The sequence below is a fragment of the Mustelus asterias genome, chromosome 22, assembly GCF_964213995.1.
Source record: "Mustelus asterias chromosome 22, sMusAst1.hap1.1, whole genome shotgun sequence".
In the NCBI taxonomy this organism is placed as follows: domain Eukaryota; kingdom Metazoa; phylum Chordata; class Chondrichthyes; order Carcharhiniformes; family Triakidae; genus Mustelus; species Mustelus asterias.
Window position 1 is genome coordinate 70913436 of NC_135822.1, and position 22291 is coordinate 70935726.

The 22291-nt window shown below is 48.8% G+C and overlaps 1 protein-coding gene across 2 annotated transcripts in view; it reads left to right on the plus strand.

Annotated features, from left to right (window-relative positions):
* The window catches only part of LOC144510168 (zinc metalloproteinase-disintegrin-like MTP4), a 91517-nt gene that overhangs the window by 27411 nt on the left and 41815 nt on the right, over window positions 1-22291 (plus strand). Inside the window, exons 1-8 of one of the 2 annotated variants that reach the window (XM_078239596.1) lie at window positions 3877-4006; window positions 4994-5195; window positions 8946-9034; window positions 10313-10389; window positions 10613-10691; window positions 15748-15824; window positions 18002-18185; window positions 19877-19939. In XM_078239596.1, the coding sequence (XP_078095722.1) occupies window positions 5084-5195; window positions 8946-9034; window positions 10313-10389; window positions 10613-10691; window positions 15748-15824; window positions 18002-18185; window positions 19877-19939 (681 nt within the window). In that variant the 5' untranslated portion in view covers window positions 3877-4006; window positions 4994-5083. Of the gene's footprint in view, window positions 1-3876; window positions 4007-4993; window positions 5196-8945; window positions 9035-10312; window positions 10390-10612; window positions 10692-15747; window positions 15825-18001; window positions 18186-19876; window positions 19940-22291 lie in introns of those variants that run through there. The other variant, XM_078239594.1, reaches the window with a different exon arrangement.

A 22291-nucleotide genomic window follows, 5' to 3' on the forward strand; every position in this document is an offset into this window, starting at 1 on the left:
GCAGGGACTTGGAATCTTCCTGTCTGTCAGTGGTGGAGGGGGTCAAAGTGACTTCCCAGGAGTGAAATCAGACTCAAAGCGAGAAAGACTGAAAGTAGAAATGTTTGAAATCCTGTCTGGTAAATAATCCACTCAGCTTTGAGCACTCTCTGACAGTCCCTGAAGGTCGGGGCAGCTCCCCTCGGGAGAGGTTCTGAACCTGGTTTTCCACTTCTGCTGGTCCCAACTCCAGATTCTGGAGTCCTCCTGTTCCCTGAGGCCTCCTGTTCCCCTGGATAATGGAGCCAGTCCAGCAATACGGAATGCCAGGATTGTCCCAGTGCAGAAGGAGGCCATTCAGCCCGTCGTGACGGCACTGGCTCCTCCTCTTGGTGCCATTCTCCCCCCTTCTCCCCCTGACCCTACACATTCTTCCCTATCAGATCACCGTCTGATTCCCTTGTGAAAGCTTGGATTGAAGCTGCCTCCACCGCACTCTCAGACAGAGCATTCCAAACCCTAACCACTCGCTGTGTAAAAACAGGTCACCCTTCCATCTTTCACCAATTATTTTAAATCTGTGTCCTCTCGTTCTCGATGCTTCCAGGAGTGGGAATGGTCTTTCCCTGTCTGCTCTGTCCAGCCCCCTCATGATTTTGAACATCTCTAACAAATCTCCTCTTAGCCTTCTACCACGGGGCGGCACGGTGGTTAGCACCGCTGCCTCACAGTGCCAGGGGCCCGGGTTCGATTCCCGGCTCGGGTCACTGTCTGTGTGGAGTCTGCACATTCCCCCCTGTGTCTGCGTGGGTTTCCTCCGGGTGCTCCGGTTTCCTCCCACAGTCTGAAAGACATGCTGGTTAGGGGGATTGGGTATGCTAAATTCTCCCTCAGTGTACCCGAACAGGCGCCGGAGTGTGGCGATGAGGGGATCTTCATAGGGACTCCATTGCAGTGTTAATGTATTTGATTTGATTTATTATTGTCACATGCATTAACATACAGTGAAAAGTATTGTTTCTTGCGCACTATACAGATAAAGCATACCGTTCATAGAGAAGGAAATGAGAGAGTGCAGAATGAAGTGTTACAGTCATAGCTAGGGCGTAGAGAAAGATCAACTTAATGCAAGGTAAGTCCATTCAGAAGTCTGACAGCAGCAGGGAAGAAGCTGTTCTTGAATCGGTTGGTACGTGACCTCAGACTTTTGTATCTTTTTCCCGACAGAAGAAGGTGGAAGAGAGAATGTTCCTGCCTAAAGTAAAAATAACGTTTATTTATTAGTCACAAGTAGGCTTACATTGACACTGCAATGAAGTTACTGCGAAAGTCCCCTTGTACTAGTACTTGTGACACAAATAAATAAACTTTAAAACCCTTCCTTCCTGCAGGGGGAAACATATTCTTTGGGGATTCCCCCCTTGTCTGGTACCCCTCAGATCACACACTGCACCCCTCCACCCACCCCCTCTACCCCCCCCCCCCCCCTCCACCCCAGCCCCCATCCCAGTGATTAGTCTGTCTCTGAACTGCTCCTAGCATTTCTAGATCCTTCCTTCACAGCAGATGACATCAAGATTGGTGGCATAGTGGACTGTGAAGAAGGTTATCTAGGATTGCAACAGGATCTTAATCAATTGGGCCAGTGGGCTGACAAATGGCAGATGGAGTTTAATTTAGATAAATGCGAGGTGATTCAATTTGGTAGATGAACCAGGGCAGGACTTACTCAGTTAATGGTAGGGCATTGGGAAGAGTTATAGAACAAAGAGATCTAGGGGTACAGGTTCATAGCTCCTTGAAAGTGGAGTCACAGGTGGACAGAGTGGTGAAGAAGGCATTCGGCATGCTTGGTTTCATCGGTCAGAACATTGAACAGAGGAGCTGGGACGTCTTGTTGAAGTTGTACAAGACATTGGTAAGGCCACACTTGGAATACTGTGTACAGTTCCGGTCACCCTATTATAGAAAGGATATTATTAAACTAGAAAGAGTGCAGAAAAGATTTACTAGGATGCTACCAGGACTTGATGGATTGAGTTATAAGGAGAGGCTGAATAGACTGAGACTTTTTTCTCTGGAGCGTAGGAGGCTGAGGGGTGATCTTATAGAGGTCTATAAAATAATGAGGGACACAGATCAGCTAGATAGTCAATATCTTTTCCCAAAGGTAGGGGAGTCTAAAACTAGAGGGCATAGGTTTAAGGTGAGAGGGGAGAGATACAAAAGTATCCAGAGGGGCAATTTTTTCACACAGAGGGTGGTGAGTGTCTGGAACAAGCTGCCAGAGGTAGTAGTAGAGGCGGGTACAATTTTATCTTTTAAAAAGCATTTAGACAGTTACATGGGTAAGATGGGTATCGAGGGATATGGGCCAAATGTGGGCAATTGGGACCAGCTTCGAGGTTTAAAAAGAAAGGGCGGCATGGACAAGTTGGGCCGAAGGGCCTGTTTCCATGCTGTAAACCTCTATGACTCATTCCCGAGCCCCGTTGCTGTCTCGTTCCGGATTTCCTCAGCCAACCACCCACCCCCCCAGCGTTCCCGATCTGTCTAGCTCTCTCTCTCTCTCCGTCTCCAGAATCTTCCCCCACCCGTTAACCCTTTAGGAACCACCGGTCGGCACACACGATCCCAGCAGCACTCCCCCTTTGTCAAGCTGAGCGATTTTTGCCGATCGCCCCACAGCCCAGTTACAAAGAGCGGCAGCCTGTGTAACAGATCTCGGGCGTATTTCATAATCGAATCATTCTTGCAATGAAAGAACATTGTCTTTTTCCACATTAATGCATTGCCGGGGTGCTGGAGGATAGGGAGCATGGCTGGGTAACTTTAAACTTATAAATAGATTGTTTGTTTGCGGGAAGCTATGTGACTTGCAATTCTTCAAAACCCCCTCAGATTCTCAAACTTCCTCCTCCAATAATTCTTTAGATGAAAAATGTAAAAGGAAGTTTGGCATGTGAGGGGCAGGGTTTTTAACACAGAGAGGGGTGGGTGCCTGGAATGCGCTGCCAGGAACGGTGCTGGAGGCAGATACGTTTAAGGGGCTTTTATAAAAGGGGTGGCACAGTGGGTTAGCACTGCTGCCTCACAGCGCCAGGGACCCAGGTTCGATTCCCGGCCTCGGGTCACTGTCTGTGCGAAATCTGCACCTTCTCCCCGTCTCTGCGTGGGTTTCCTCCGGGTGCTCCGGTTTCCTCCCACAGTCCGAAGGACGTGCTGGTTAGGTGAATTGGCCGTGCTAAATTTTCCCTCCGTGTACCCAAGATGTGTAGGTTCGGGGGATTAGTGCGGTAAAAATACTTGGAGTTACGGGAAACAGGTGAGGGGACGGTTGCCCCCTTAGTGTCAGGGGGATTACATGGGGGTTACAAGGATAGGGTCTGGGTGGGATTGTGGTCAGTGCAGGCTCGATGGGCTGAATGGCCTCCTTCTGCACTGCAGGGATTCTGTGAACTGAGGCGAGGAGAAATTTCTTCACCCAGAGGGTGGTGAATGTGTGGAATTCACTCCCACAGAAAGTAGTTGAGGCCAAAACATTGTGAGATTTCAGGAAGAAATTAGATATAGCTCTTGGGGCTAAAGGGATCGCGGGATATGGGGGGGAAGGGGGGGGGATCAGGATATTGAATTCAATGATCAGCCATGATCGTAATGAATAGTGGAGCAGATTTGAAGGGCCGAATGGCCTCCTCCTGCTTCCAGTTTTGATGTTTGCCATTGGGGACTGTGGCAGGAAGTGAAGAGCCTCTGGTTAGATGTGTCTGAGCAGAAATGAAAGGTTTAGCCCTGGCACGGAAGTGGCTTTGTCCCCAAATGCACCAGCCTATTGACTGAGACATGGGGATCTTTCTAGTTGATTTGTGTGCTTTTGGAAAGCAGCCAATACCATCACGAGGGAGGGCCCTGTGCTTCACAAAGGGGAGGTTAAAAGGTGCACTTTTTATTTTGCAAACTTGAAGGCAGATTATTTGGTGAATTGACACCAGGAAATATTCTGCTGATTCTCTATGCGCCAAGCTGGGTTTGTGGCTTTCCACGTTTCTCATGAGCTGTTGTTTGTGTGGGAGTGTGTGTGGGAGTGTGTGTGGGAGTGTGTGTGGGAGTGTGCGTGTGGGAGTGTGGGAGTGTGCGTGTGGGAGTGTGCGTGTGGGAGTGTGCGTGTGGGAGTGTGCGTGTGGGAGTGTGCGTGTGGGAGTGTGCGTGTGGGAGTGTGCGTGTGGGAGTGTGCGTGTGGGAGTGTGTGTGTGGGAGTGTGTGTGTGGGAGTGTGTGTGGGAGTGTGCGTGTGGGAGTGTGGGAGTGTGCGTGTGGGAGTGTGCGTGTGGGAGTGTGTGTGTGGGAATGTGCGTGTGTGTGTGTGTGGGGGAGTGTGCGTGTGTGTGTGAGTGTGTGTGGGAGTGTGCGTGTGTGTGTGAGTGTGTGTGGGAGTGTGCGTGTGTGTGTGTGTGTGTGTGTGTGTTTGTGTGAGTGTGCGTGTGTGTGTGGGAGTGTGCGTGTGTGTGTGTGGGAGTGTGTGTGTGGGAGTGTGCGTGTGTGTGTGTGTGGGAGTGTGCGTGTGTGTGTGTGTGTGTTTGTGTGAGTGTGGGAATGTGTGTGGGTGTGTGTGTGAGAGAGTGTTTGTGTGTGTGAGAGAGTGTTTGTGTGTGTGAGAGAGTGTGTGTGTGAGAGAGTGTGTGTGGGTGTGTGTGTGAGAGAGTGTATGTGGGTGTGTGTGTTTGTGTATGTGAGAATGTGTGTGGGTGTGTGTGAGAGAGTGTTTGTGTGTGTGAGAGAGTGTGTGTGGGTGTGTGTGTGAGAGAGTGGGTGTGTGTGTTTGTGTATGTGAGTGTGTGTGTGAGTGTGTGTTTGTGTGTGTGTGAGAGTGTGTATGGGTGTGTGTGTATGGGTGGGTGTGTCTGTGCGTGTGTGTGTGTGTCGGAACTTTGGTAATCCTTGTGTGTGTTGTAACATTGTCACTGTAGTTAAATACTGATCTCTCTCTCTCTCTATGACACACCTCCTCATACAAGTTCTGACAACCCACAGCACTATGAGGAAGCAGACACAGAGTTGGATTACTTGCAGAGAGAGCAGTCCCTGAGGTTCTGAGGTGATTTTATATGCTGTTTGTCTGCTGTCTCTCTGACACAGACACCAAGCCACCCAGGAGTATGGTTGGTGCAAAACATTTACTGTGCTTGCTGCTCTGCACTTCTCTCCTCCCCGAGATCGGTAAGCCTTTCCACTCTCTTGCTGAATAGCCTAACTTTGGTCAGAACGATTCCAAGCCAATTCTTGGAGTACTTTGAATATTGAAGGTGAATTATTAACCCTTCGCTTCCCGTGGATTCCCTCCGAGGTTCGACTCCAGTCCGATTTCCATCCAGTGTTTTGACCCACATACCCTGTCCCAGTCTGAGCAGTGAGGGCTATTTGGCTGCAGTGGCATCACAGCCGAGCCTGAACCTGCCTTCAGCTGTCCTCCACACCTGTATGTCCTTAACCGGAGTTGGTGGGGAATGTGGATTCTCCAGTTCTCTCCCCCACCCCCTCTCCCAGGATTTTGGTGTGGTTGTTGTTGCTGACCCATCTAACCAGTCAGCTGATGGCGAGCGGAGCGGGGGGGTCTGGAATGTTCTCCCTGGAAGTGCGGTGGAGACAGGTTAAATCAAGGCGTTCCAGAGGGCACTCGATAATTTACTGGAATAGAAGCAAGGTGCAGGGGTACGGGGAAAAGGCGGGGGAAACGGCACTGAGTCACAATGCTCGTTTGGAGAAACAGTACAGACATGATGGGCCAAATGGCCTCCTTCAGCACTGTAACAATGCTGTGACCCACTGTGTGACCATATCAGCAGCAGCTAAATCATTTTGTACAGTGGATTCTGCCGTTGCTATTCTGTTTTTGTGAGCTTGCTGATTCTATTTAGACTTGATTTGACTTATGATTGTCACATAGAACAAAAGAACAAAGAACAATACAACACAGGAACAGGCCCTTCGGCCCTCCAAGCCCGTGCCGCTCCCTGGTCCATGTCCATGTATTAGTATACAGTGAAAAGTATTGTTTCTTGCGCGGATAAAGCATACCGTACATAGAGAAGGAAAGGAGAGGGTGCAGAATGTAGTGTTACAGTCATAGCTAGGGTGTAGAGAAAGATCAACTGAGTGCGAGATAGGCCCATTCAAAAGTCTGACAGCAGCAGGGAAGAAGCTGTTCTTGAGTCGGCCGGTTTGTAACCTCAGACTTTTGTATCTTTTTCCTGACGGGAGAAGGTGGAAGAGAGGATTGAAATTCGGAAATACTTCCTCCATCAATGAGAGGTATAAGTCTGGAACTTCTCTGCAAATGGCAATTGATGTTAGATCAGTTGTCAATAGTAAAACTGAGATTCATTCAGGGGTGCATGGGGTCCTTAATTATGCTGGCTGCTTTGCCGAGGCAGCGGGAAGTGTAGACAGAGTCAATGGATGGGAGGCTGGTTTGAGTGATGGATTGGGCGACATTCACAACCTTTTGTAGTTCCTTGCGGCCTTGGGCAGAGCAGGAGCCATACCAAGCTGCGATACAACCAGAAAGAATGCTTTCTATGGTGCATCTGTAAAAGTTGGTGAGAGTCGTAGCTGACATGCCAAATTTCCTTCGTCTTCTGAGAAAGTAGAGGCGTTGGTGGACTTTCTTAACTATAGTTTCTGTGGCTGTAGGAGTTGCAGTTGATTGTTACGGTTTTAAGCTTCAGGTTAAAGTGGGAAATGTCTGAGTTGATAGACTGTGTCTTTTGAGCCTTGTCTTGTCGCCGTAAGTATCATCTTGACCCTGCTGCAACTCCCCATCCTTCTCCCTGCAAGTCAAAATGGTGAATTGAGGCCAACGGGGCAATATGGAGACTAAATTTCAGGACATATCCAATCTGGCCTTCGCTGCTGTGGGGACATGGTGGCATAGTGGTTGGCACTGCTGCCTGTCAGTGCCAGGGACACGGGTTTCATCCCCGGCTCAGCTCACTGTACGGAGTCTGCACATTCTCCCCGTGTCTGCGTGGGTTTCCTCCGGGTGCTCCGGTTTCCTCCCACAGTCGGAAAGACGTGCTGGTTAGGGTGCGTTGGCCATGCTAAATTCTCCCTCAGTGTTACCCGAACAGGCGCCGGAGTGTGGCAACCAGGGGATTTTCACAGTAACTTCATTGCAGTGTTAATGTCAGCCTACTTGTGACACTAATTAATCAACTTTATGCGTAAAAGGGTTAATGTTAAATCTGTAAGTAGACAGTTTACATCGTCAGATGCGTAGGTTCGGTGGATTGGCCATGCTAAATTGCCTCTTGGTATCCCAAGATGCATAGGTTAGGTGGATTGGCCGTGTCAAATTGCACCTTAGTGTCCCAAGAAGTGCAGGTGAGGGGGATTAGTGGGGTAAATATGTGGGGTGGTGGGGATAAGGCCTATCGGAGAGTTGGTGCAGAATCGATGGGTCGAATGGCCACCTCCTCCTGCACTGTCAGGATTCTATGGTAAGGGGTGAGGGAGGGGGAAAGGGGGTATATTTCTCCTGTTGCCCCTAACCATTGTTAATGTTCGGGGTATTAAGGCAATGAGTGGTGACTGTCTGCTTGAAGCAGAGAGACACATCAAAGATCCGCATTGACATTTATCTCTCTTGGTTAAAACCCTCTGACCCTCCATTACTGCCAGCGTCCCACATAAGAGACACTGAACAAGGTCATCAAACTCTATCTGAGATAAAGTGATAGCATTGATATACGGGCCTGATCTCAGTGTCACAGTGAGAAGGTGGAACTGACTTCCTTTTACCCAGTTTGCAGTTTTGCAGGGTTTACTTATCTTTGTGTTTCCAATCACAGATTGTGGAGATAAATGTGGCCCAGTGGTTGGCACTGCTGCCTCACAGTGCCAGGGACCCGGGGGTGGCACGGTGGCACAGTGGTTAGCGCTGCTGCCTCACAGTGCCAGGGACCCGGGTTCGATTCCCAGCTTGGGTCACTGTCTGTGTGGAGTCTGCACGTTCTCCCCGTGTCTGCGTGGGTTTCCTCCGGGTGCTCCTGATTCTTTCCACAGTCTGAAAGACGTGCTGGTTAGGGTGCATTGGCCGTGCTAAATTCTCCCTCAGTGTGTACCCGAACAAAGGCCAGAGTGTGGCGACTAGGGGATTGTCACAGTAACTTTATTGCAGTGTTAATGTCAGCCGACTTGTGACACTAATAAATAAACTTTGAAATGTGGTCAAGTCTCGGATGTTAAGATAAATAAAGGCTGCTGATTTTGCAAGTTGTGGAATTGGACATGTTCCAAGATGGAACTGTGAGACCCCGTCCCAGACTCCTCACCCCTCCGTCATTAACCAGACTGTTTCCCTCGCTGGGAGAGAAAGACTGAGTGGGCGAAGGGTTCCCCAGTTCTGGTCCAGCCACCTGATTCAAACGGACTATCCAGGATGTTGCCTGGTCCCAAGGGTGTTGGCTTTGTGGAGAGGTTGAATAAACTAGGATTGTTTTCACTGGAAAGATGGAGGCTGAGGGGAGACCTGATAGAGGTCTACAGAATTATGAGAGGCACAGACAGGATGGATAGTCAGAGGCTTTTCCCCAGGGTGGAAGTGTCAATTACAAGGGGGCACAGGTTCAAGGTGAGTGGGGGAAAGTTTAAGGGAGATGTGCGGGGGATGTTTTTCACGCAGAGAGTGGTGGGTGCCTGGAACGCACTGCCAGAGGAGGTGGTGGAAGCAGGCACATTCGCAACATTTAAGAGGCATCTGGATGGGGACATGAATGGGGAGGGAATAGAGGGGTACGCACCGAGTAAGGGCAGAAAGATTGTCTTTAGTTTAGTTAGGGCATCATGATCTGCACAGCTTGGAGGGCCGAAGGGCCTGTTCCTGTGCTGTACTGCTCTTTGTTCCCCTCCCTTCACCCCCTGGTGTGAATCTGGTGGACGTGTTAACGGGAGTCTGTTGTGTGTTTGCAGTGACCCGTGCGTCCAGACTGACCCATGTGAAAAACTACCAGGTGGTGAAGCCACGGAGATTTCATACAAGGCAGAAGCGAGCGAGCGAGGTACTGTACACGGACCAGGAAGAAGGGTTTACACAGCTGCTCAACACCAGAGTGGCTCCAACCATTCAGATCTTCATCAGTGCTACACTGTGACAGAGAGGGCTCAGAACCAGAGGGACCTTTAACCAGTTAGGAGGGCTGAGGTGTAAAGGTGTATGGGTGGCACGGTGGCACAGTGGTTAGCACTGCTGCCTCACAGCGCCAGGGACCCGGGTTCGATTCCCGGCCTGGGTCACTGTCTGTGCGGAGTCTGCCCATCCTCCGTGGGTTTCCTCCGGGTGCTCAGGTTTCCTCCCACAGTCTGAAAGACGTGCTGGTTAGGTGCATAGACCATGCTAAATTCTCCCTCAGTGTACCCGAACAGGCGCCGGAGTGTGGCGACTGGGGGATTTTCACAGAAACATCATTGCAGTGTTAATGCAGTAATGTGCAGGTTAGGTAGATTGACCATGATAAATTGTCCCTTAGTGTCAGGGGGAGCAGCTAGGGTAAATGCATGGGGTTACGGGGATAAGGCCTGGGTGGGATTGTGGTCGGTGCAGGTTCGGTGGGCCGAATGGCCTCCTTCTGCACTGGAGGATTCTGATTCGATAATGTAAGCCTACATGTGACACCAATAAAATAAACTTAAACTTAAAAGGGTTAATATTCAATCTGTAAGTGGACAGTTTACATCGTTAGTGATGTAGTATCACATGACAACAGATGGTTCTATGTGAATCCTTGTCCACAGTTAGAAGAAAGTCCAATAAAAAGTCAAGTTGCCTCTGGGAGTCTCTATCGCTCTTAATGAGGAATGGTGTGGAGAAGCGGCGTTGGACTGGGGTGGGCACAGTAAGAAGTCTCACAACACCAGATTAAAGCCCAACAGGTTTATTTGGTAGCACGAGCTTTTGGAGCGCCGCTCCTTCATCAGGTGAGTGGGAAGGAATGGGGAATAACCTCATCTCAGTCCCACAACGGTGCTTAGAGAAAGGGGGTTAATAACGAGAGGGATTTCTAATGAGACAGGAGGATGGTGATGGGGAAGGAAGAGTTAACAATCAGAGAGGTCATGAACTGAGTGTAGTTCCGGTTACGAGAGCGAGACAGGCACTTTACAACATTGGGATTGAGTCCTGTCACAGCAGAGAAGAGGAGGGAATGGAGGCAAGGGGATTACAGTAACCCGCAGGCGAGAGGTTTGATGATAAGTAAGTTTGAGCGAGGGCGATTAATTCGTCGCCATTTTGGGTTGATTCTGACACGAGTTTAATTTTGCTATCTGTTTGGTGCCAGGGTCTTTATCCACCTGTTCTTCAGTTCGAGGTCACTGTCGAAGGCAAGGGTCACATTGTCCACCTCGAGAAAAACCAGTAAGTGTCTTGTTGTTTGTGGAGTTATTCCGTTCAGAACCCGCTCGGGATTGGGAGGGGAGCAGATGTTGTAGCCGATCCTTCCTCGCTGTTGGAGGGTCAGTGACACACTGCGCTGTGGAAGACAACACCACATCTCCCTTCACTTCATGGCGATGCAGTCTAGAATGTTCCATCGCACGTTAGTCTCCTCCTCTGAAAGCAATACCCTTTCCTTCCACAGGCAGCTCATTGCAAAGAATTACTCTGAGACGCACTATTTGGACAATGGGACTGAGGTCACCAGCACTCCCCTCTATCTAGTGAGTACAACACTCTCTCCTTAGTCTGTGCTCGATTGAAGGTAAGAGGTAGCTGAGTTCCAGTGGATTTCTAAACAGTAAGATGCACATCCCTCCAACTTCCCTTCCCCAAAGAGCTGGTGAGAAGTCCCATCTCTGTTGCACTGTCACCCTCTCCCAACTCTTTCCCAAACCAAATCTTCAACCTCTTCCCCCCTGTATCAGGCCAAACCACCTGAACCATCTTCACACCCTGCGCCAGTATATTTCCCACTGTGGATTGTCCCCACGGAATGTCCCATTGGCCAAACACAAAATTATGTCAAATCTCTCAGAATTAAATCGGTTAAAATTAAGTCAACTACTCTGGATGCAACACTGTCCAATTCCACAGTGCAGAAGGAGGCCATTCAGCCCATCGAGCTTGCATCGACAACAATCACCATTCAGGCCCTATCCCCATAGCCCCACAAATTTACCCTGCGAATCCCCCTGACACTAAGGGGCAATTTAGCATGGCCTAACCCACACATCTTTGGAGTGTGGGAGGAAACCGGAGCACCCCGGAGGAAACCCACGCAGACACGGGGAGAACATGCAAACTCCACACAGACAAGTGACCCAAGGCCGGAATCGAACCTGGGTCCCTGACGCTGTGAGGCAGCAGTGCTAACCACTGTGCCACCGTGCCGCCCTCTCTCTCCACTTCTCTGCCCCCTTTAGAGATTGTCCTTGAAACATTCCCCTTTGAGCAAGCTTTTGGTCACCTCTTTCCTGCCTCAGTGTCGAGGTTAATCTGATAACACTCTGGATATTTAAGGTCATTGAGGGTGCTATATAAATGCCAGCCAGTGTCGCTTGTTGATGATGATGATGCTGAGATTGTCGGGTTGCTTTCTGTCTCTCGGTCATGTCTATGGCCAAGGCATTGTTGAAAGGAGAACAATGGACTGGCATGAGAGCATTGGAGAAAGAAAGCTTCGTCCGTGAGGTTGTGCGTGTTGATGGCAAGGCCGTCATGTTGTGAGGTGATTAGAAGGAGGCGATGGGAAAGCGATGGCCTCATGGTATTATCACTCGACTATCAACCCAGAAACTCAGCAAATGTTCTGGAGGCCCGGGTTCGAATCCCGCCACGGCAGATGGTGGAATTTGAATTCAATAAAGAATATCTGGAATTGAGAATCTACTGATGACCATGAAACCATTGTCGGGAAAACCCATCTGGTTCACTAGTGTCCTTTAGGGAAGGAAATCTGCCGTCCTTACCCGGTCTGGCCTACATGTGACTCCAGAGCCACAGCCATGTGGTTGACCCTCAACTGCCCTCGGGGAACTAGGGGATGGGCAATAGATGCTGGCCCATCCAGCGACGCCCATGTCCCCCGAATGAGTTAAAAAAACTGGACCCAACATGGCCATTGTCCCTGTAGATTCCCAATACGGGGCAGTGGGAAGGTCTTGCTGACCCCACACGGCCGTCAGAATGGTGACCTCCACGGAGCAGAAAACACAGAAGTAAAAATCTCCTTGGCAAGTTGCCTCAGACGAAATCACGCACAGTAATCCCATGCAGATCTCCTGCCCGACAGGATGTGAATGAACAAGCCGTGTGTTTAACCACAACACGGCAGCTTCGGGACTGCGATCCTTTCATTTCCCTATATTTGGAACTGCATTCAGATTATCATGGTGAGACCTGAAATCATATTCCTTGGATTATTAACCCATGTCCCTGGTTACTCGCCCAGTAACGTGGCCACTGCACCTCCATATCCACAACAATCACAGGTCCCAAACCAAAAGTGGCTTCATACTTCCAGCTCCGTGCCTCTCTCGGGGACTGACTAACTTCAATGATAGAATCATAGAATCCCTACAGTGCAGAAGGAGGCCATTCAGCCCATCTAATCTGGACCCACCACAATCCCACCCCATCCCCATAACCCCATGCATTTACCCTATCTAACCCCCCTAACACTAAGGGGCAATTTGGCAAGGCCAATCCACCTAACCCACACATCTTTCAGACTGCGGGAGGAAACCAGAGCACCCGGAGGAAACCCACGCAGACACGGGGAGAATGTGCAAACTCCACACAGACAGTGACCCAAGCCAGGAATCAAACCCGGGTCCCTGGCGCTGTGAGGCAGCGGTGCCAACCACTGTGCCACCGTGCCGCCCTGATCCTGATCGGTGACGCTTAGAATTTCAAAGCTACATTGGTCTAATTGGAATGAAAATGTTCACTGGGTGACCTCAGCTCAGCCAAGTTGCTGACGTCCATGATTTATGTGCAGCTTGTTCCTTACTGAGTTAGAAAGGGTTAACTAAGGAAGGCCAGTCGGTTTCGTCACGGTGGCACAGTGGTTAGCACTGCTGCCTCACAGCGCCAGGGACCCGGGTTCGATTCCCGGCTCGGGTCACTGTCCATGCGGAGTTTGTATATTTTGATTTGATTTGATTTATTATTGTCACATGTATTAGGATACAGTGAAAAGTATTGTTTCTTGCGCGCTATGCAGACAAAGCATACTGTTCATAGAGAAGGAAAGGGGAGAGTGCGGAATGTAGTGTTACAGTCATAGCTGGGGTGTAGAGAAAGGTCAACTTAATGCAAGGTCGGTCCATTCAAAAGTCTAATGGCAGCAGGGAAGAGTTCTTGAGCCGGTTGGTACGTTCTCCCCATGTCTGCGTGGGTTTCCTGTGGGTGCTCCGGTTTCTCCCACACACCAAAGTTGTGTAGGTGAGGTGGATTGGCCGTGCTAAATTGCCTCTTAGTGTCCCAAGATGTGCAGGTGAGGTGGATTGGCTATGCTAAATTGCCCCTTAGTGTCCAAAGATGTGTTGGTTAGATAGATTAGCCATGGGAAATGCCTGGAATAACGGGGAGAGGGTGAGGGTGATGGGTCTGAGTGATATACCCTTTTGGAGGGTCGGTGAAGACTGGGTGGGCCGAATGGCCTCGCTCTGCACTGTGGGCCTTGGTGCTTGATGGGAAAGCAGTATCGGTTAGTGGGCCTGGGGGTGATGGGTGAACTGGCCTTGGTCTGAGTCACGGAGACAGTGCAGCAGCATTCAGGATCGCTGCAGGTTTACAGGGGGAAGGACAGGGTATGTTCCAGGTGGAACGTGTGTGAGACTGGTTTTGTTGACAGTGAGTACAGGTACATTCCAAGACATGTCGCAACAGGATAGAGAAGCCTGTGTCGAAACCTATGAGGCCCACTCAGCAAAGAAAAACTTTGCCAAAAGCAACAGACACACAATAGTCTCAGAGACACAGCGTGGCCTCACCTCTGTGAAACCTCCCAAGGAACTGTTCTCCATCTCACACTCATTCCTGCCACAATAGTGATCATAATTCCTCCCTCAGTAGGTTCCCAGCAGTGAGAACCCTGTGTACCATTGGGTCCCCTCAGCCTTTTTACTGACGTGTGCCAGATAAAGACCACCATCTCCAATGTTTTCTGTGCCTTCAGTTCCTGCAGCCTGTAAAAGTGTGTATAAAATTGGGAATTGGTGTTTGTATTGTTTCTCCCCCCAGCCACATCATTGATAAGGAAAGCGACATACAAGATATCGCTTTTCTTTCACCCAGAGGGTGGTGGGTGCCTGGAATTCACTGCTCAAGTTGGTGATGGAGACAGAGACCCTAAACTCTTTTACTACACGGTGGCACAGTGGTTAGCACTGCTGCCTCACAGCTCCAGGGACCCGGGTTCGATTCCCGGCTTGGGTCACTGTCTGTGTGGAGTCTGCACGTTCTCCCCACGTCTGCGTGGGTTTCCTCCGGGTGCTCCGGTTTCCTCCCAGACGTGCTGGTTAGGTGCATGGGACGTGCTAAATTCTCCCTCAGTGTACCCAAACAGGCGCCGGAGTGTGGCGACTCGGGGATTTGCACAGTAACTTCATTGCAGTGTTAATGTAAACCTACTGGTGACACGAAAATAAACTTTTAAAACTTTAAACTTTAAAAAAAGTATCTGGATCTGCACCTTAAGTGCGGAAAGCTCCAGGGCGAGGGGCCAGGTGCAGGAAGGTAGGATTAGAAAGGGCACCAGGATGTCTTTGGGCTTGCATGGACAAACTGGGCTGAATGGCCTTCTTCTATGCTGTAACTTTTCTTTGGTTCTTTGTGATCCAACTTCACAATGATAAGGAAATGAAATATCATAGAATCCATATAGTGCAGAAGGAGGCCATTTGGCCCTTCAAGTCTGCACCGTCAACAATCCCACCCAGCCCCTATCCCCATAACCCCACGTATTTACCCTGCTAATCCCCCGACACAATTTAGCATGGCCAATCAATCTAACCCACATGTCTTTGGATTGTGGGAGGAAACCGGAGCCCCCAGAGGAAACCCACGCAGACACGGGGAGAACGTGCAGACTCCACACAGACAGTGACCCAAGCCGGGAATCGAACCCAGGACCCTGGCGCTGTGAGGCAGCAGTGCTGACCACTGTATGTTGCCATTGCTTCATGCAAGCAGGCATAAAGAAAATAACTTGTGTATTTATACATGACCCCAGAATGCCCAAAAGCACCTTACAACCAATGGCGTATTGATGCTGTTGTAATGTGGGGCTTACCACAGCCAATTTGCGCACAAGAAGTTCCAACAAAGCAGGTCACCTACTCAAGATGTTCACCAGGATACCGGGATAATTGTCCTGATATTCTTTGAAGAGTGGGATCTCCCTGCCGCAGAGTACATGGAGCCTTGGTCTAACGTAGTCTCTGAGATAGGACCTTGGACAGAATAGCAGTCTCCCAGTTCTGCAGTCGGCCTGGAGGTTAGCCAGAATGGGACTTGAATCTCGAAATCCTCTTGCTCCTTATTTACTGAACTGCTCCGGACCTGGGCTGAATCCGGAGGAACGGGGATCTAAACGTTGGAAACGTTGAATAGCCTTTGTACAGAGCATTCTGATTCGATGGCTTCTGTAGATCACATGATTCTGACTGCCCAAACGGTTTGAGATTGCCTTGTTGTTAAATGATGATTACCTGGGTGACGTTTATCATTGACAAACACCCTTTCTTTCTCTCCTCCCTCTGTCATGGTCAGGATCATTGCTATTATCACGGTCACATCAAGGGTGATGGAGGTTCCTCGGCCAGCTTCAGTGCTTGCAATGGACTCAGGTAACGTCAAGACAACATCTGCCTCACGGGAACCCGGCCAGTAACTCCTCTGGAGTAGGCCCTGTCTGGTGAACCGAGGGAGTGCATTTAGAACATAAGAGCATAAGAACTAGGAGCAGGAGTAGGCCATCTGGCCCCTCGAGCCTGCTCCACCATTCAATAAGATCATGGCTGATCTTTTTGTGGACTCAGCTCCACTTACCCGCCCGCTCTTAATTCCTTTACTGTTCAAAAATTTATCTTTCTTTGCCTTAAAAACATTCAATGAGGTAGCCTCAACTGCTTCACTGGGCAGGGAATTCCACAGATTCACAACCCTTTGTGTGAAGAAGTTCTTCCTCAACTCAGTCCTAAATCTGCTTCCCTTTATTTTGCGGTCATGTCCTCTAGTTCTAGTTTCACCAGCCAGTGGAAACAACTTCCCTGCTTCTATCTTATCTATTCCCTTAATAATCTTATATGTTTCTATAAGATCCCCCCTCATTCTTCTGAATTCCAATGAGTATAGCCCCAGTCTACTCAGTATCTCCTCATAAGCCAACCCTCTCAACTCCGGAATCAACCTAGTGAATCTCCTCTGCACCCCCTCCAGTGCCAGTATATCCTTTCTCAAGTAAGGAGACCAAAACTGTACACAGTACTCCAGGTGTGGCCTCACCAACACCTTATACAGGTGCAACATAACCTCGCTGTTTTTAAACTCCATCCCTCTAGCAATGAAGGACAAAATTCCATTTAGAGTCATAGAGGTTTACAGCATGGAAACAGGCCCTTTGGCCCAACTTGTCCATGCTGCCCTTTTGTTTTTTAAAACCCCTAAGCTAGTCCCAATTGCCCGCATTTGGCCCATATCCCTCTATACCCATCTTACCCATGTAACTGTCTAAATGCTTTTTAAAAGACAAAATTGTACCCTCCTCTACTACTACCTCTGGCAGCTTGTTCCAGACACTCACCACCCTCTTTGTCACAAAATTGCCCCTCTGGACCCTTTTGTATCTCTCCCCTCTCACCTTAAACCTATGCCCTCTAGTTTTAAAGTCCCCTACTTTTGGGAAAAGATATTGACTATCTAGCTGATCTATGCCCCTCATTATTTTATAGACCTCTATAAAATCAACCCTCAGCCTCCTACGCTCCAGAGAAAAAAGTCCCAGTCTATCCAGCCTCTCCTTATAACTCATTCCATCAAGTTCCGGTAGCATCCTAGTAAATCTTTTCTGCACTCTTTCTAGTTTCATAATATCCTTTCTATAATAGGGTGACCAGAATTGCACACAGTATTCCAAGTGTGGCCTTACCAATGTCTTGTACAACTTCAACAAGACGTCCCAACTCCTGTATTTAATGTTCTGACCAATGAAACCAAGCATGCCGAATGCCTTCTTCAACACTCTGTCCACCTGTGACTCCACTTTCAAGGAGCTATGAACATGTATCCCTAGATTTCTTTGTTCTGTAACTCTCCCCAACGCTCTACCATTAACTGAGTAAGTCCTGCCCTGGTTCAATCTACCAAAATGCATCACCTCGCATTTGTATAAATTAAACTCCATCTGCCATTCGTCAGCCCGCTGGCCCAATTGATCAAGATCCCGTTGCAATTGGAGATAACTTTCTTCACTGTCCACCATGCCACCAATCTTAGTGTCATCTGCAAACTTACTAACCATGCCTCCTATATTCTCATCCAAATCATTAATATAAATGACAAATAACAGTGGACCCAGCACTGATTCCTGAGGCACACCGCTGGTCACAGGCCTCCAGTTTGAAAAACAATTCTCTACAACCACCCTCTGGCTTCTGTCAAGAAGCCAATTTTGTATCCATTTAGATACCTCACCCTGAATCCCGTGAGATTTAACCTTATGCAACAACCTACCATGCGGTACCTTGCCAAAGGGCTTGCTAAAGTCCATGTAGACAACATCAACTGCACTGCCCTCATCTACCTTCTTGGTTACCCCTTCAATAAACTCGATGAAATTTGTGAGACATGATTTTCCACTCACAAAGCCATGCTGACTGTCCCTAATTTGCCTTCTTAATTACCTGCTGCACCTGCAAACCAACTTTTTGTGATTAATATTTGTGGGACATAAGGGCCATTTCGTGTCTGGGGCACAACTTTGCTGGTTTAAGGCTTCCTGGTTGACCTGACGTCTCTCTTCCAGTGGCTACTTCCGCACGAAGGGCCAGAGGTACGTGATGGAACCTCTGAAAGAGTCAGACAGCGATGAGCACGCGCTGTACAAGTATGAGGAGCTTAGGCTGCCATTGAAAACCTGTGGCGTGGTCAACACCTCAGAGGACAGCTCGGAGCCCAGAGTGGAAGAAACCTTCAGCAATGATCGTGAGGTATTTCAAGCAAGTCAGCTGTTTGTCTTGTGTTAACACGAGAGGAGGGAAAGAAAGATTTGCATTTATGTAGCACCTGGCACCTCAGCATATCCCAATGTTCTCTGCAGCCAATGAAATATTTCTGAAGTCTTGTTATTCTTGTAATGTAGGGTATTCAGTGGCCAATTTACGCAGAGGAAGCTCTCCCAATCATCGATGTGCTCACGACTAGATAATGGGTCTTGTCTGAAGGGTAAATACTAGCCAGGGATGCCTCACATGCCTGTCTTCAGAATAGTGGCCAACAGATAGTTCACATCCACCCAACAAAGTGGACAGCAACTTGGGTTAATTTCAGGGAATTGCCTGAAAGACAGCCCGACCAACAGTGAAGCACTCGCTCAGTGCGGCACAGAATTGGTGCTGGTGTATCCGGAGTTCCGTACTGTGCACTGGTTGTAACAGTGGTTAAACAGAAAGTGACGTCAGGAGGGAGAGGAAGGTTGTTATTCTGCGGATGACCCATGATGCAGTAATTGCTGGTTAGCTCACCACACCACCGTTTCATAAACAGGAATAGTTTCCAGTCTCTAACTCATTCCTAGGTACCTGTTATTGTATATATAAAATACTCCGTACCCCTCGATTAGATTCCAGTCTGTAACTCACTCCCGGGTATCTGTTATTCTGTATATAAACCATCCCCCCGAACCCCTCAATTAGATTCCAGTCTGTAACTCACTCCCGGGTATCTGTTATTCTGTATATAAACCATCCCCCCGAACCCCTCAATTAGATTCCAGTCTGTAACTCACTCCCGGGTATCTGTTATTCTATATATAAACCACCCCGAACCCCTCGATTAGATTCCAGTCTGTAACTCACTCCCGGGTATCTGTTATTCTATATATAAACCAACCCGAACCCCTCGATTAGATTCCAGTCTGTAACACACTCCCGGGTATCTGTTATTCTATATATAAACCAACCCGAACCCCTCAATTAGATTCCAGTCTGTAACACACTCCCGGGTATCTGTTATTCTATATATAAACCAACCCGAACCCCTCAATTAGATTCCAGTCTGTAACACACTCCCGGGTATCTGTTATTCTATATATACACCATCCGAATCCCTCGATTAGATTCCAGTCTGTAACTCTCTCCCAGGTATCTGTTATTCTATATATAAACCACCCCGAAGCCCTTGATTAGATTCCAGTCTGTAACTCACTCCCGGGTATCTGCTATTCTATATATAAACCTCCCCGAACCCCTCGATTAGATTCCAGTCTGTAACTCACTCCCAGGTATCTGTTATTCTATGTATAAACCATCTGAACCCCTCGATTAGATTCCAGTCTGTAACTCATTCCGGGGTATCTGTTATTCTATATATAAACCATCTGAACCCCTTGATTAGATTCCAGTCTGTAACACACTCCCGGGTATCTGTTATTCTATATATAAACCAACCTGAACCCCTCGATTAGATTCCAGTCTGTAACTCACTCCCGGGTATCTGCTATTCTATATATAAACCATCCCCCTGAACCCCTCGATTAGATTCCAGTCTGTAACTCACTCCCGGGTATCCAACATCCTTGAAGCAGCTTTCTTGACACTCCGATTGGATCTTGTAGCCTTGGTAAGTGATGGCAATGGGAGTTAATTGGGTTGTGTCCAGTCACTTCTTCTTGTTGTTACAGAGAAGTGATTTCCTGAAGGCCAAGAGGTACATTGAGATGTACGTGGTGGCGGATTACTCTGAGGTGAGTTCAACACACCAAGCGACTGCTGCCTGACTCCCCGTCTATTACTGACCATCCCACTGTGTGGTGCTTGGGACGCTGATCTATCCGAGTGAACCATTATCAGATCATATTTCTACCTGTCCTGGTGGGTAATCTTGACTAAAATCTTTTTAAGGTTTATTTATTCATCACAAGTAGGCTGACATTAACACTGCGATGAAGTTACTGTGAAAATTCCCTAGTCGCCACACTCCTGCACTTGTTCGGGTACACTGAGGGAGAATTCAGCACGGCCAATCCACCTAACCAGCACATTTTTTTGAGTGTGGGAGGAAACCGGAGCACCCGGAGGAAACCCACGCAGACACGGGGGGAGAACGTGCAGGCTCCACACAGACAGTGACCCGAGCCGGGAATCGAACCCAGGTCCCTGGCTCTGTGAGGCAGCAGTGCTAACCACTGTGCTGACAGTGATGCAGACAGTGACTTGATGAGGTAGTTAATCTGAGTGTACAGCACACAAACAGCCCATTCATCTCAACTGCTCCATACTCTACACAGGCTCCCTGTTCCATCTCACCCTATCACCATACTCCCCTTACCTCTCTCACTTGTGTTTACCCAGATTTCCCTTAACTATTCACCTCCAGCATTCGCTCCCTGAGTAGGAGTGACTCGGATCCGAGAGCACAGCCTCAGAGTAAAGTGACAACCCTTTAGAACCGAGATGAGGAGAAATTTCTTCAGCCAGAAGGTGGTGAATCTGTGGAATTAATTGCCACAGAAGGCTGTGGGGGCCAGGTCATTGAGTGTCTTTAAGACAGAGGTAGATAGGTTCTTGATTGGTAAGGGGATCAAAGGTTATGAGGAAAAGGCAGGAGAATGGGGTTGAGAAACTTATCAGCCATGATTGAATGGCGGAGCAGACTCGATGGGCCGAATGGCCTAATTCTGTTCCTAAATAAAGAACAAAGAACAAAGAACAATACAGCACAGGAACAGGCCCTTCGGCCCTCCGAGCCCGCGCCGCTCCCTGGTCCAAACTAGACCATTCTTTTGTATCCCTCCATTCCCACTCCGTTCATGTGGCTGTCTGGATAAGTCTTAAACATTCCCAGTGTGTCCGCCTCCACCACCTTGCCTGGCAGCGCATTCCAGGCCCCCCAACACCCTCTGTGTAAAACATGTCCTTCTGATATCTGTGTTAAACCTCCCCCCCTTCACCTTGAACCTATGACCCCTCGTGAACGTCACCACCGACCTGGGGAAAAGCTTCCCACCGTTCACCCTATCTATGCCTTTCATAATTTTATACACCTCTATTAAGTCTCCCCTCATCCTCCGTCTTTCCAGGGAGAACAACCCCAGTTTACCCAATCTCTCCTCATAACTAAGCCCCTCCATACCAGGCAACATCCTGGTAAACCTCCTCTGCACTCTCTCCAAAGCCTCCACGTCCTTCTGGTAGTGTGGCGACCAGAACTGGACGCAGTATTCCAGATGCGGCCGAACCAACGTTCTATACATCTGCAACATCAGACCCCAACTTTTATTCTCTATGCCCCGTCCTATAAAGGCAAGCATGCCATATGCCTTCTTCACCACCTTCTCCACCTGTGACGTCACCTTCAAGGATCTATGGACTCGCACACCCAGGTCCCTCTGTGTACCTACACCCTTCATGGTTCTGCCATTTATCGTATAGCTCCTCCCTACATTATTTCTATCAAAATGCATCACTTCGCATTTGTCAGGATTGAACTCCATCTGCCATTTCTTTGCCCAAATTTCCAGCCTATCTATATCCTTCTGTAGCTTCTGACAATGCTCCTCACTATCTGCAAGTCCTGCCAATTTTGTGTCGTCTGCAAACTTACTGATCACCCCAGTTACACCTTCTTCCAGATCGTTTATATAAATCACAAACAGCAGAGGTCCCAATACAGAGCCCTGCGGAACACCACTAGTCACAGGCCTCCAGCCGGAAAAAGACCCTTCCACTACCACCCTCTGTCTTCTGTGACCAAGCCAGTTCTCCACCCATCTAGCCACCTCCCCCTTTATCCCATGAGATCCAACCTTTTTCACCAGCCTACCATGAGGGACTTTGTCAAACGCTTTACTAAAGTCCATATAGACGACATCCACGGCCCTTCCCTCGTCAACCATTCTGGTCACTTCTTCAAAAAACTCCACCAGGTTAGTGAGGCATGACCTCCCTCTCACAAAACCATGCTGACTATCGTTAATGAGTTTATTCCTTTCTAAATGCGCATATATCCTATCTCTAAGAATCTTCTCCAACAACTTCCCCACCACGGACGTCAAGCTCACCGGCCTATAATTACCCGGGTTATCCTTCCTACCCTT